The sequence below is a fragment of the Podarcis tiliguerta genome (assembly GCF_965153285.1).
Source record: "Podarcis tiliguerta genome assembly, chromosome: 13".
NCBI lineage: Eukaryota > Metazoa > Chordata > Lepidosauria > Squamata > Lacertidae > Podarcis > Podarcis tiliguerta.
Window position 1 is genome coordinate 27,526,732 of NC_139546.1, and position 13,813 is coordinate 27,540,544.

At 45.9% G+C, this 13,813-nt stretch overlaps 1 protein-coding gene across 2 annotated transcripts; it reads left to right on the plus strand.

Annotated features, from left to right (window-relative positions):
• Window positions 1-150: 150 nt before the first annotated feature.
• Window positions 151-13,187, plus strand: CHMP2A (charged multivesicular body protein 2A). 2 transcript variants are annotated; one of them, XM_083411269.1, is made up of 6 exons: window positions 151-5,032; window positions 8,612-8,800; window positions 8,876-9,055; window positions 9,865-9,995; window positions 11,457-11,518; window positions 12,460-13,187. In XM_083411269.1, the coding sequence occupies exons 2-6, from the start codon at window positions 8,633-8,635 to the stop codon at window positions 12,582-12,584; spliced, it is 666 nt and encodes a 221-aa protein (XP_083267395.1). In that variant the 5' UTR covers window positions 151-5,032; window positions 8,612-8,632; the 3' UTR covers window positions 12,585-13,187. The 2 variants fall into 2 exon arrangements, with proteins under 2 accessions (XP_083267395.1, XP_083267396.1); XM_083411270.1 differs by lacking the exon at window positions 151-5,032 and adding an exon at window positions 7,817-7,957.
• Window positions 13,188-13,813: the final 626 nt, after the last annotated feature.

Below are 13,813 nucleotides of genomic sequence, written 5' to 3' on the forward strand. Positions count from 1 at the left end.
GGCCCCTTGCCTCTCTCTCTCTCGTGTTCTTCTTCCTTCTGCCCTGGTGAGCGGGAGGGGAAAGTGAAGTCCAGTGTCCATAGGAACGCCTTGCATAGGATGCAGTTTTCTTCAGCCCCCCCCCATGTGCCATCCACTGAGACAAGCAGATCCTGTGTGCTTCTTCCATTGCTGGAAACCGGAGATGATCCAAGGAAGGGGGGGAGAGTTGGACGTGTGTGCCCAAGAGGGGCTAAAGAAACAATACCTTTTGCGAAAAACTTCACATCCCCACCTTATTTTATTCCTTTGAAGACTTGGTTCAGTTCTGCTTTAGGGCACCTTCAAAAATTAAAAGCAAATCAAGGGTTGGGTCTCTATGAGCGAGATTCAGGGCGATGCCTAATTGTGTCAGTCTGCTCAGTCAACAGCCATTCTGCCAGCAAGAGCCTTGCTCTTGGCATAGCGCAACAGCCAAATCCAAGTGTCCCGCAAAAGATGTGTGATTCCTAGTGCAAACACTTCTACTCTGACAGTTAAGCTTTGTGTGGTATGTCTTGCGCTGCTGCTTGCAGAACGTCAGTGCTCAAAGCTCCTTGCATTGGATCTGGCCCTCAGTTGTTGCATGATACACAGCTGAGAAGTGTGTGTACGCTTTGCATTTGTCTACATAGAGCGTTGTGACCACAATTCTTTGCATATTTACACAGAAGCAAGTTTTGTATTGAGTGGGGCTTATTGCATACTTGAAACTGCTTTGCTGTTAACCATTTTGCACAGTGACCACAATGTTCTCCCTACTTCCCATTTTACAGATACAAACACTTTCCCAAGTGTAGTCTAGGGATGAGTGTCGTGAAGTCTGATTTGATTCTGCTATGAGAATTTCAGATCAGCTACTTTGGTGCAGCTATGCAAAGTGCAGTTGCAATGTAACTACTCTTCTTGGTGCTGGTTTCAGTGAAAGATTATGAAGGAATCTGCATGTAAAAAGGAGTTCTGCTCATATTTTCTGTGGAGATTCCTGGAGTAGTTATTCTGAATTCTTGGGTGCTGTTTCCTGCATTGGGATACTTGCAAGCACTACTTTTTGCTTCAACCACTCCCGTTGAAGTGTGGCTGGTATGCTTGGGACATTTTAGCAGGAACGTGCTATGGTGAATACAACCAAAGATAAAAACATTTGGCAGTCTTAGGTTGATTCATTCAGAAATTGAGGACGTGAGAATTTTATTTGCAGGTAAAGGAACTGCATGTTCCCTAGTGTGTGCTATTCATTCCTGTCAATCAAAAGTCTGGACAGAAATTATAAAGCAACTCCCAAGTGTTGAGACTGAATATGGCCTGAGTGTTTTGTGCAGGAATTGGAAATTTGGGGTCCAAATCTCCCCCCCTCCCAAAGAAAGAATGACAAACAGACTCTAAGCAGTTATCTTTATGCTCTTTGTGTGCCTTATACTGTTAAAACATCTTGGGTGCATTGGCAAGAGCTCTAGAATGATAAGTAGCTGTGGTATACCAGAGATGGCAACTCTGATCCCTGACCATTGACCATTCTGCCTTGGACTGATTGGCCGTGTAGCTTAGGCACCCCTTGGCAAGACTAACATTTCTGATGTTAGTCCACCCCACTTGTCCTCCCCCTAGTTATTTATCAAGCCTAGTTTGTCAATTCTGGTTTGTGATTGCTTGGATATGGGGAGAAAATAGCCCCATGCTGGCCACCGGCTTTTTGGTGTTCTGTATTTTTGCCTAGCTGATCTCAGTTTCTTATGATCTTGCTGGAGACAGTTCTGGCTGACATCTCTCCCCCCCCCCCCATGCACTAACACATGGACAACTGTGACAGCTGTTGTAGAAATCTCTGCATGTGTTTCTGGACATCTGCATTCACAGCATCATGACCCTCTGAGCAAGCCTGACTTGGTGACCACTGCTATGGGGACTGAATGAGGAGCTGAAATTTCACCCTAAGTAATCCTTGTTTGGTGACACCATTCTCTTTCCACAAGATCTTTCTATTTAGGAAGTTTAGTTTTTCAGTTTGAGAGAGTTGCCATCTTTGTGATGGTTTCAAGTAATCCAGGTTACTATGCTGTGAAACGTGTGCCTTCTAGGAATACATGAACGGGGAGGATGTGATCTGTTCTGCTGCAATAAGTAAACACTGGCAGTGCAAGGTGGGTGATGCTGGTTTTTTTGCATAAAAATTACAGCCTGCAACCTTGTTGGTTGATTCTGAAAAACACTGAGTTTACAGTGCCAGTAAACTGTTTAGTAGGGAGTTGGTGTATGCTCAAGACGTGTGAAGGTAGAGAATGAATAAAAGGTGGTAAATATTTGAAGAGCCTTTGCTAGTAGGAAATCTTTTCTGCAGTAGCTCCCTGGCTGACTTTCTGATCCTTGTCTTTAAATGCTGCTCTTGGAAACAACAGCAAACCACCGACCAAGTCTGACAACATGCTATTTATGGAATAGAAACTGCAACCCTCTGGGGTCTGCCTAGGTTAGATAGCACAATGAAACATCACTCATCATAGTGGTTCATGTGCATAGAATAAGCCTGTTAGAAACTTAGTGCTTTGTGGCGCTGATTTTTGTGATTACCTGAGGTCCTCTGAATTTCTCAACTTGCCTTAGAATGTTGATGATTTTGTTTCAATTGATATAAGTCTCATTTTTGGTGATAGTGTAATCTTTCATCCTATTTTCTTGGTTGTTGACTGGGAGGTAGTGAGTCTACCAATGGAACATGGGGTTAGCAGCTAGAATTCTTGGCTGCATCTTCTTTCCCCAGTGAGCAGTCTGTCTGAATACTTCCAAGCAGTAATCTAGCCCACAGGAACGAACTGAGACATAACCAATGCACAGCACCATGCAGACTGAAAATGTTAAGAGTTCAAAGGAGCTGAGGGGTGGGGAGAAGAGGGCTTATGAAAATTGGTTTCCCTAGGCTATAACCCTGAAAAAGGATTGTTTGAGGGCTGAAATGTATGCTCAGCTCCATCTGGCACTGAAATTTCAATAGCTACTAGGCAATGTGATAATGGAACACATCTTTTATTATCAAGCTGTCCCAAATTGCAGGCATTAAAAACAACAGTCTGTGGTTAAAATAATGCTCCATAAATTTTTAGGTGCTTTTTGCAGCTGCATCTCAAAAGGGAGTCTTTCTAGCTTCTTATTACCCTCCCTTTCCTTCCACTGTCATTGGTCCGCTATCCTTTTGTGCTGTGTCTTTAGGACACATGGAGGGGGGTGTACCAGAAGGGAGGGCTGATGCATTTAGGTCCTGCTCTTCCAATAAACATCTGGCTCAACACTGTAGGAAATTGTGTTCTCGGCTGGATGGGACCCTTTGTCTGATTTGGCAGGGCAGCTCTTAAATCATCCCTTACACCGAATATTCAGTGTGGTTAATTACTATACACACCAACAAAAGCATTTGTTGTGCCTGTATGTAACCTGCCACTGCTTGTGCATATCACGAATCCCTTGAATTAATTCAGTGGCGTTTGTATGATACCAAGCTTGTGCATAGGGAGCTGCCCTCAGGTTTTTTTGTCCCTCTAAAGCACCACTGCCTACTCTGACTGACAGCGGGTCTTGAGGTGTGGTTTGCTAGGACTTTGCTTTCAGACTTCCCCAAACAACTGCAGAAACATTTGTAGCATTTGTGAAAGCCAGACTTCCTTTGGATCCCAGCACACAGTTGCATAGCATGAATCACATTACAGAAATGACAAACATAACGTGTTGGTCTAGAAAAACAACACCAAAAGGATTCTGCTGGTTTACCTCCCACCTTGCTGCCCAGCAGTCTCCATGACAGAGCTGGTCTCAGGCGGTGTTGAGGGCTCCCAGACTACTGGCTTTGGGGTGGCTCAGGACCTAGTGGCAGTGAAGGCAGCAAAGAAGATTGCATTCTCGCTATACCATCCAGAACTTCCCCAGGTAGTGTGAGGCCTTTTACAGCCTGGCCAGAAGGAGGTGGTGGAACAGAGGGTAGCTCACTGTGACTTGTTTGCAAAGCATTATGGATAAAAAAAACACTTGTATCCACCAGGATATCGACTCCGCTATTATAGCAGATTAATCTCAAGGGGTTGGCTTTGTTCTTGTTGCTCCTATTATGAATTTTTCATTTTCATCTTGTATTTTTTATGCTGTGAATTGCCCTGAGATCAGTGGATGACAGGTGGTATGCACATTTGATAAATAATAATAATGCAGGGAGTTGGGGCACCCTGAGCCATGAATTCTCCACGCAGGCTAGGGCTGATGGGAACTAAAGTCCAACAACATCTAGGCTGGAGGGTCTTAGACCCCTCGCCCTTGTAAGCACGTTTTTGCACGGTAAAACATGTTCCTTTCTTAATCTCTAGCGTCTAGACGCTTGTCCCGAGCATTTCCACGAGGCCATTCGGGAGAGGGAACAATAGATCGACCTTTTTCATTATCTGAACGGGATTTCCGAGTAAACACAGAACCCACATTTAACTCCCTTCGCCTCGAAGCTATTCATTGATACCAATGCAGAGATTAATTTTTTTAAAACATTCCCCCCCCCTCAACTGAAAGAGGACGAATTCCTGTATGTGGCGCTATCGCCACATTGTTCCATTGTTCTGCCATATAGACAACCCTCACTTCCGGCCGCACTCTCCCTAAAAATAAGTAAATCTGGGGAATATTTAAATATGGTTTCTCGATGGGAACCCGGAAAGGATAAAGGAAAATAGTGAGATTGCCTTCTCTACACTTTTCTAACTCTGGCGCGATAACAGGCTCTATTAGAAAACGGCGGGCTGTGTTTGACTCTCTAGCCTTTCCCTTCCCTCTGTGTCTATGGTTCCTCCGATATCCGGCTTCCTCTGTGTCTATGGTTCCTCCGCTGTCCGGCTTCCTCTTCCGCCCTCCCTCCGCGTGATCCTGACGCGAGAACCCCGCCCTATGACGTAAACTCGGACAAGGCGGAAGAAGAAGGGGAAGAAATAACAAGGACTGGAAAGGAGGGGACTGAGGCTGCTGCTGCTTTTGTTGTTGCTGTTGGGTAAGGGGCTGCTTCCCTTTTTCTGGGTTATTATGGGGAGGGGGTGTCCTGTCCTTTTCCGGGAGGGGGATTGGGAAAGCCCGCAGGGGTCGGGGAGAGGGGAGCTGTGCTGATGGTGTCGGGTGTGGGGCAGCTGGTGGATTTAGGATTTAAGTGAGAAGATTGGGTACCTTATGTGGGGCTCTTCTTCCCCACCCTCGTTTATTTCCTGTTGTATTAACATAGTATATTATAGTATAATTATATGTAATGGTGTGTGTGTGTGTGAGTGAGAGAGAGAGATTTACGATGGAAAAATAAATTAAAAAAATAATATATTATTTATACCCCTGCCTATCTTGCTAGGTTTCCCCAGCCATTCTGGGCGGCTTCCAACAAAAGATTAAAAATACATTAAAACATCAGTCATTAAAAACTTCCCTAAACACAGCTGCCTTCAGATGACTTTTAAATGTCAGATAGTTGTTTATTTCATTGACATCTGATGGGAGGGTATTCCACAGGGTGGGCGCCACTACCGAGAAGGCCCTCGATATAACTTTTCTGGTTGTCCCAGAGTCACACAAAGTAAAATTTAGCAAATGCCCCTCCTTTCAGGCCGGTAAATCTCACCACATTATCCTATGAGTTGACATTCAGTAATTATTTTACAGTGTTGCCTTTTTCCTTTTTACTCTCCTCTCTCTCCCTCGCTAGGAGTTTATCACTTGCCTCGCAATGTAGATTTTATAGATTACCTACAGTCAAATCTCGTAGATGCTGTCGCCCTCTGTTGAGCTGCCTTGGCAGCTTTCTTTGTGGTGATCAGATAGTCTACCATAAGCCTTTTATTTATTTTTTTGGTATTGCATGCTTTGGGTGCCATGGCAGAAAGACAACATATAAATGCAATAAACAAATGAACAAACAAACAAATAAGTGTGGTATTACAGTAAAGAGTGTGTGGATCAGGGTGCAGAAGCTTTTTCAGACTGGGGGTGTGTGCAATTAGTGATGGGTGAGGTCAGAGGCTAAACTGGTCAGAGCAACAGAAGTAAAGTTTACCTTTGTACAGTAGGCTATTATCTACACATGCTCCTATCTGTCCTTCATCTTGGCAAGCATGAGGCATTATCAGAGATCAAGGACACATTCCAGTAAGGTGAAAACACTCATGGAAGGTGTAAAATATGGCCAGGAAAGTTGGTATTTGTGATCTTGGGCTGTGGAGGAGCTGTGGCCTGGTGATGGTCCTTAGGGCCAGCTAGAGATGCCCTAGGGGCCACATTTGGGCCTCAGTCCTGAGTTCCTCCACCCCTAGTATCGACCAACCTCCCTCCACCCGACAGCATAAAATACTGAACAGGAGAGTTCTGTCAGTCTGTTGATGGTCTCAGTGGAGCTTAATGACAGGAACTCATTGGCCAGGTTTCATGCCTGTCGGAATCATTGTCTGCTTTCACTCCTGTTTCTATTCTGGGAGAATCGTCTCTTGGGTAGCTTTTATAAGGAAGTTTAGTTGCTTTTGATCCTTGAATGGGAGACACGTTAGTGTATAAATGTACGTGAAAGTGGTAGCAGTTATAAGCTCAACATAAACACTTCAAAATGCCTTCCAGGTCTTATTTATGGGTTTTCTTTTATATTTTTATATTAGAGTCATTAATAGGGCTTAACCTTCATCCCCTTGTCCCTCTCCTTTAATAATCGAAGAATCGCATTCAGAGCCAAAAATGCTTTACAGGGTAATTACTTTTTGTTACTTAAGCAGTCTATATGAATGTGATGCTAATACAGAAGCTCTGTATGAGTATGAAAGAGATGGAGATCTCCAGGCTGGTTGCCAAGTGACACTCTTCCATGCCTGGCTTGTCTCTTTGGCAGCATCAGTCCTGTGCCCCTGTCATTCTGTTTAGGTATGTATTCATTTTGGATTTGTATCACTCTGATCTGCAGGTAACAGTAGACTGACAGAAGTCACACACAGAAAGAAGGGAGAAAGAAGTAAAGGAGGGTGTGGTGTGTGTACAGTTTGCCTCTGAGATACCTTGTTTCCTTTCCTCTCCAAATCTCTACTGCCGAATTTGCCCTGGACTTTCCCCGATTGTGGCATGTGTCTGTAGACATTAAGGAAGCCAACCCCTACCTCCCTTGCTCCACCCCTTGGTTTACACCTCTCTTGGTCATACTAGAGAGTGGCAAAGAGACACAGTGGAGGGCCATGCCGTGTTGTGTGTGGTAGCCAGTTAAAATAATAAAGTTGAATAACACATTAAAAGGACATCCTACATTTTAACCTTGGTAAGACTCTGCTCAACTAAAGTTATTTCACAGCTTACTACCAAAATACACAATGATTCAGCTACCAGTAAACCTTCAGGGGATTTTTTTTTGTAACTAGCTGCGGGTTACAAAAGAAACTTTTGGATAATCATGGAGGTCAGAGGGTAGTGGTTTCTTAGATATGTTTGGTGCATGAACCATGTTATGGGATTTACCACCAATAGACTTTTGTAAGGGTAGGCATAGGGATCTTTCTGAACATTTGTTATAGACCAGGCTTCCTCAAACTTGGCCCTCAAGATGTTATTGGCCTACAATTCCCATGATCCCTAGCTAGCAGGCCCAGTGGTCAGGGATGATGGGAATTGTAGTCTCAAAACATCTGGAGGGCAGAGTTTGAGGAAGCCTTTTTATAGACCCTCCTCTCCCTTTCATTTTCCTCATATTGCTTGGTGGGCCTCTGGCCCAGCTAACTGCAGCATTGTGATGCTAGCATTGTGATGTCACACAGGCTGTTTCTTGGGCTCTGCCACTAACCTTGAGTTAGTAGTCTACAGCCTATGGCAGACAGAAGGTTGCTCAAAAATATGCCTGTGCTTTACTCCAGAAGTTCAGTATGCTGCCAGTGGCTGTTCAAAACATCAGATTGTGCTTTGGAACCGGGTAAGGCTGGCTGATACTGGGCATCTGCTCATGCCTAGAAGAGTGTTCCCTTTTTATTTTTCTGCTTGCTTTCTAGAAGTTACATTCTGTTTCTTTGGTTCTTTCATTCCACGCCCCTTCACTCAATTCATGAAGTTTCTATTATATGCGCACAGCAGCAGAGAGCTGGTGCTGGGATGCGAGCTTTGGAGAGTGTTAATATGATTGGTTGATTCAAACTGATATTTATTATTTTATTTTAATTGGAAGATTTCACCCTGTAGGACAATGGCCTGAGTGGCTTATAAAATTTAAAAATAATTCTACATAGCAGGTGCTTAGGTGTTTCGTCATTATTATATTGAGTATTGGTAAGCAGTAAATGACAGCAACCCCAAAAACTGAAACGGGTCAAAAACGGGGGTCAAAAACGGGTTAGTAAGCTGCTGTTGACTCAAGCCTGTTAGCAAAGCATGATCAAAGCAGTGCCCAGTGTAATATGTTTATCATTAGGCTCTGGTAGTCGTTCCCCTCATAACCCATTATTCCTCTTTTTAGTGGCCATCTAGCGGTCAGAGTTCACTTTCGCTCTTACCACAAAGCACTTCATAAGGATAGATGTATGTATCTGTCTCAAGTCTCTCATCATTTGACTCTCTGCCTTGATAATTGTAGGCTGACTCATCTTCTGCCACAATGGATATGCTGTTTGGACGCCGGAAAACCCCGGAAGAGATGCTCCGGCAAAACCAACGGGCTCTGAACCGTGCCATGCGAGAGCTGGACCGAGAACGGCAGAAGTTGGAAACCCAAGAGAAGAAAATAATTGCTGACATCAAGAAGATGGCTAAACAGGGGCAGATGGTGAGCTTGGAAGCGCAGATGTGCCATCGGAGGGCAACCCTTATCTCCATCTCTAACTTGTTTCTCTAACCCCAGGATGCAGTGAAGATCATGGCGAAAGACCTGGTGAGGACAAGGCGCTACGTCAAGAAGTTCATCATGATGCGAGCTAATATCCAGGCAGTGTCCCTCAAGATACAGACCCTCAAGTCTAACAACTCCATGGCTCAAGCAATGAAAGGTGTCACCAAAGCCATGGCTACTATGAACAGACAGGTGGGTTGTCTCCAAGCCAGTCCAGCTAGGGGTCTGCAGTGCCAGGAGAGAGAGAGAGAGAGAAAGTCCACTTGAGGGCACATAGCCTGGTTCTGGAGCACCTTCTTTGCATGCAGAAGGTGCCATGTTCCCTCTTTGGTATTTCCAGCATAAAGGATCCCAGGTAGCAGAGAATGGGAAAGGCCTCTCTTCCTGACACCCTGGGGGAGCTGCTGATAGAGTAGACAATATTTGACTATATGGACAAATAGTCTGGCCTGAGAAAAGACAGCTCTCTGTTTCTTGCAACAGGATGTGCAGTAAGACAGGCTTTCTTAAAATGGGGTGTCCTTGGTGGACACACGATGGGAGGATGTCAAGGGTGAGAATCGGCTGTGGGTGCCTAAGCAGAAAACAACAAGTGGACAGGCCTTTTTCAAAAGCCCCTGAATCTTCAAAGGATGGGAAAAGATGTTACTAATGACCTAGATGGGGCACAGTTCTTCTTTCCTCAGTTTTGACCTTAGCTTCTCCCAGACAACAACAGCATCTGGAGCAGCTGACTTGTTTGCACTAAGGGAGGATTCACCAGACTGGATGTAAGGAGTTCTGGGCTGTTCTTTCTGTTGTCTCTAATTATTGCTTCTTTAGAAATGAAAATTCAATCTGCCTCTTTCTTGGTAAGAAAGACAGCTTTCCATATTTAGTGATGTGATAGTGGTCCTACAAGTTCTTAAACCTACTACGGCTTCCACCTGTGTGGAAGACAGATGGCTGCCTCTGTCTCTTTCTGGGATGCTGGAACAACAGGCTTCATGGGTTTCTTTCAGCTCAAGTTGCCCCAAATCCAGAAGATCATGATGGAGTTTGAGAAACAGTCAGAGATCATGGACATGAAGGAGGAGATGATGAATGATGCCATTGATGATGCCATGGGAGATGAAGAAGATGAAGAAGAAAGGTGTGTATACAATGGGGGACAGTTATGGGTCCACAAGCAAAGACAGTGGGGAGTGGGCGCCTCTGTGTCCCCATTGCTGCTTAGCTCTTAACTTCTGTAGGTAGCTTAGGTTTTGGAATGACGCTTCTCCTTGGTCACATGAAGGCAGCAGCTTCCACACCAGAATTCCTGCTAAACGTCTATGAAATCTGGGCTTGCCCACTCTGATTTCTTGATGAGGTTCCTGCAAAGGGTGTGTGCATGTGGTAATTGAGAGAGAGGTTATTGGTGCTGCTTCCACCATCATTGAATGGTGAACATTGAAGGGAACAACAGAATGAGTTTGAGATCATTCAGATCATCTGTGGCATGTTAATCAAATGGAGAAGGAAGTGGGGATGAGCCTACTTGTCTTTCTCCTTCTGTTTCATTTCTGGCCATCATCAGTTAGAGGGCAACTGCTTTACTTTGTGCATTCTAGAACTCTGTTTTCTCTTCTAGAAGCTGTGCATTCTAGAACTCTTGTTTTCTATTGTGTAGGTTTCTTATGAGTTCCAGAACCCTGATTTTCCAAGGTTCTGAAATGCATGAGGTGTCTGCATGAGTAGAGAGGGCTCTGTACTAGAGCAGTCACCCTCTATCTTGTGGAGGACCACTGTGAATGTAAGGGAGGGTGGGGCGAGTTGTACCCCTGGTTGCACCCTTGCTTCCTTCTCCACGACATCATCACTTGAAGGGCAACTTCCTCAATAGGGATATTATCCATGAGAAATATATACTCTTTGCCCATCTGTGCACGCACACACAAATTTATTGTATGCTTGTATATTTGTGTGCGTAGCTGAGCAATACTCAAATGCAAGGGACATGGGCTGACTGCGGATGAGACATTTGAGGGTGGTTGGGAGCAGCAGAATCCCAGCTACTGTATCCCTACTACCTCTGTGCATAGCACAACAAGTGGAGCCCTGTTCACAATGAAACAAAATACATAAGTTCACCCAAAATTTCACCAACAGTTGCTCCAGGGGGCAAGGCAGATAGGGGAGCAGGGCGAACAGGATGTGTAGGCACAGATGCATCTTTGGATTTGGAAGAAGAGTTTGGATTTGATATCCCGCCTTTCACTCCCCTTCAGGAGTCTCAAAGCGGCTAACATTCTCCTTTCCCTTCCTCCCCCACAACAAACACTCTGCGAGGTGAGTGGGGCTGAGCGACTTCAAAGAAGTGTGACTGGCCCAAGGTCACCCAGCAGCTGCATGTGGAGGAGTGGGGAATCGAACCCGGTTCCCCAGATTACGAGACTACCGCTCTTAACCACTACACTACACTGGCTCAACCTTTCACAGAAACAAGACACTCGATATGGTTGGCACTCTAAACTAGGGGTTGTCAACCTGGTCCCTGCCGCCCACTAGTGGGTGTTTCAGGATTCTAGGTGTCCTCTTGAGGTCTCATGTTCTCTTACCCTTCCATTCACAGTGACGCTGTTGTCTCCCAGGTGCTGGATGAGTTAGGTCTGACGCTGACGGATGAGCTATCCAGTGAGTATCTGTGCATAGTGAACATAGGAGTGGAAGGAACAGTTTGGCAAAGGCAAGAGGCCACAACTCACATTGCCCTTTCAGACCAGTGCAGTTCCACATGCTGGTAGGCACAAGTTCTGGTAGGCAGGGATACCAAGTCTGAGCAATCAGAAACTGGACTGTTGTGAAATTTCTCTTGTTTAGCCCAGTAAGATTTCAAGCCTCATTATTTACCTCTTAAATCATGGATGGGTAACCTCTTGCCCTCCAGATACAGGGATGGTGGGTGTTGTAGTTCAACAACAACAGCAGTTTTATTATATATATGCCACCCATCAGACTGCGTTGCCCCGGCCACTCTGGGCAGCTCCCAACAAAATATTAAAAACAATAAAACATCACACATTAAAAACTTTGATATACAGGGCTGCAATACCTAGAGGGCTGCAAGTTCCTCATCCCTGGCTTAAAAAAAACACCCTGTTAGTGTTGTAGAACCCAGAAGGGACACAGACTGAAACATAGTAAGGAAATGAAACAATGTACATTAGAAATGAAAGAAGGTAAAGGTTAAAGACTTAAGAGTCTTTAACACCCTCCAGGTGTTGTTGAGCTGCACCATAAATTCAAAGCCACTTATACTACCTTAGCGGTCATGGCTTCCCCCAATGAATCCTGGGAACTGTAGTTTAAGGTTGCTCTGACAACTCTCCATACTTTTACGAACTACAGTTCTTATCTTAGGATCCTTTGGAGGAAGCCCTGATTGTTAAAGTGGTAGAAGAGGTAATGTAGGGAGTGGTTGTGACCGACATCTCTTGCATGCATATGTAGTTCTACCCACCGTCCAGGGTCCTTAGTGGGTGTGGGGTGGGTGCTAAGGGTGTGGCGAGAACTGGGGGAAGGGCGGGGAAGGGCGTCCCTTCTGCCACCTCAGACTTTCCTCTTCTCCCTTCCAGACCTGCCTTCGACCGGCGGTTCTCTGAGCGTGGCGGCAGGGAAGAAAGCCGAAGCCTCCTCTGCAGCTCTCGCCGATGCAGATGCCGACCTGGAGGAGCGCCTCAAGAACCTGCGGCGGGACTAGTGGGCACAGAGCTTGGCTCTCCTCCCTCCGCCGTTACCTGGCTCTTTGAAACCCTCCTGGCGTTGGGATGACTTCTGCTGCGGCAGGGAGCAGGGCCTCACGGGCTCCTGAGGGGTGTGGCTGTGGGCAGCATGAGGGGTGGGAATGGGTTCCATGGAGCTGTCTAGTGCTCTTGCTCCCCCTCCCTTTCCTTTTTTTTTTAAAAGGACTTTAAGCATCACTAGGTGAGGTCATGGAGGCAAAGGGTTTTCTTTTTCCTGTATCTTGTCAGAGCCTCCATTCCACAAGCCTGGGTGGTTTGGAGACTCGGATGAGCTCTCTTCTGAATGGTGGGGGAAGGTGTGTTTGGCATCCCCTACTGTAACCCCTGCCCAGTCCCTGATAATAATCCCCCCCCCCTTTGGTGGTGACGGTGAGACGAGAAGAGAAGCACCAGGCAGCACCTTGGCTGATAACGTCCTGCTCCCGCGAACGGGGCGAGAGACACTCCGGCACTTTTCCTGGCTTAAAAGCTTTATATACAGCCCTGCTCCCTGGCCTCAGGTGGGCGTTGCCATTGCGTCTGTCTGTCTCTTGTAATAAAGGTTGTAGATTTGTATTGAACGTTCCTGTGGCGTCTGCTCTTGCTCCCATGGTGGAGTGTCAGAGCTGGGAGGCCCAATAGTCTCGGTCAGGCATAGGCAAACTCGGCCCTCCAGATGTTTTGAGACTACAATTCCCATCATCCCTGACCACTGGTCCTGTTAGCTAAGGATGATGGGAGTTGTAGTCCCAAAACATCTGGAGGGCCGAGTTTGCCTATGCCTGGTCTCGGCACTGCTGTCGGTGTGTATCTGGCTTTCTGACACAACCCGTGACTTTTGGAGAAGTGTACATAGGTGTTGCATGAAGGGGATTATTGTAGGTTTTAGTGCAGGCGTAGAGAGTTTTGGCCCTCCAGGTTTTGTTGAGCCACAGCTCCCATCAGCCCCACCAAGCAGGGCTAGTGGCTGGGGTGAAGGGAGTTGTAGTTTGGCAACATCTGGAAAGCGAAAGGTTCCTTGCCCCTGGTTTAGTGTGTTGACTGTTTGCTTGCCTCTTAAACATGACCACAGACACTGGTTGTGGAGCAGCCGCCAAGTTCCACTCTACCTGGCCTGCCCATCACCTTGAAATTCTCAAAACGGACAACATGGGTTGAAATGCAGCACTCTTGAATGTTTAGCAGGGCCCTGTGCCACCAACTTCAG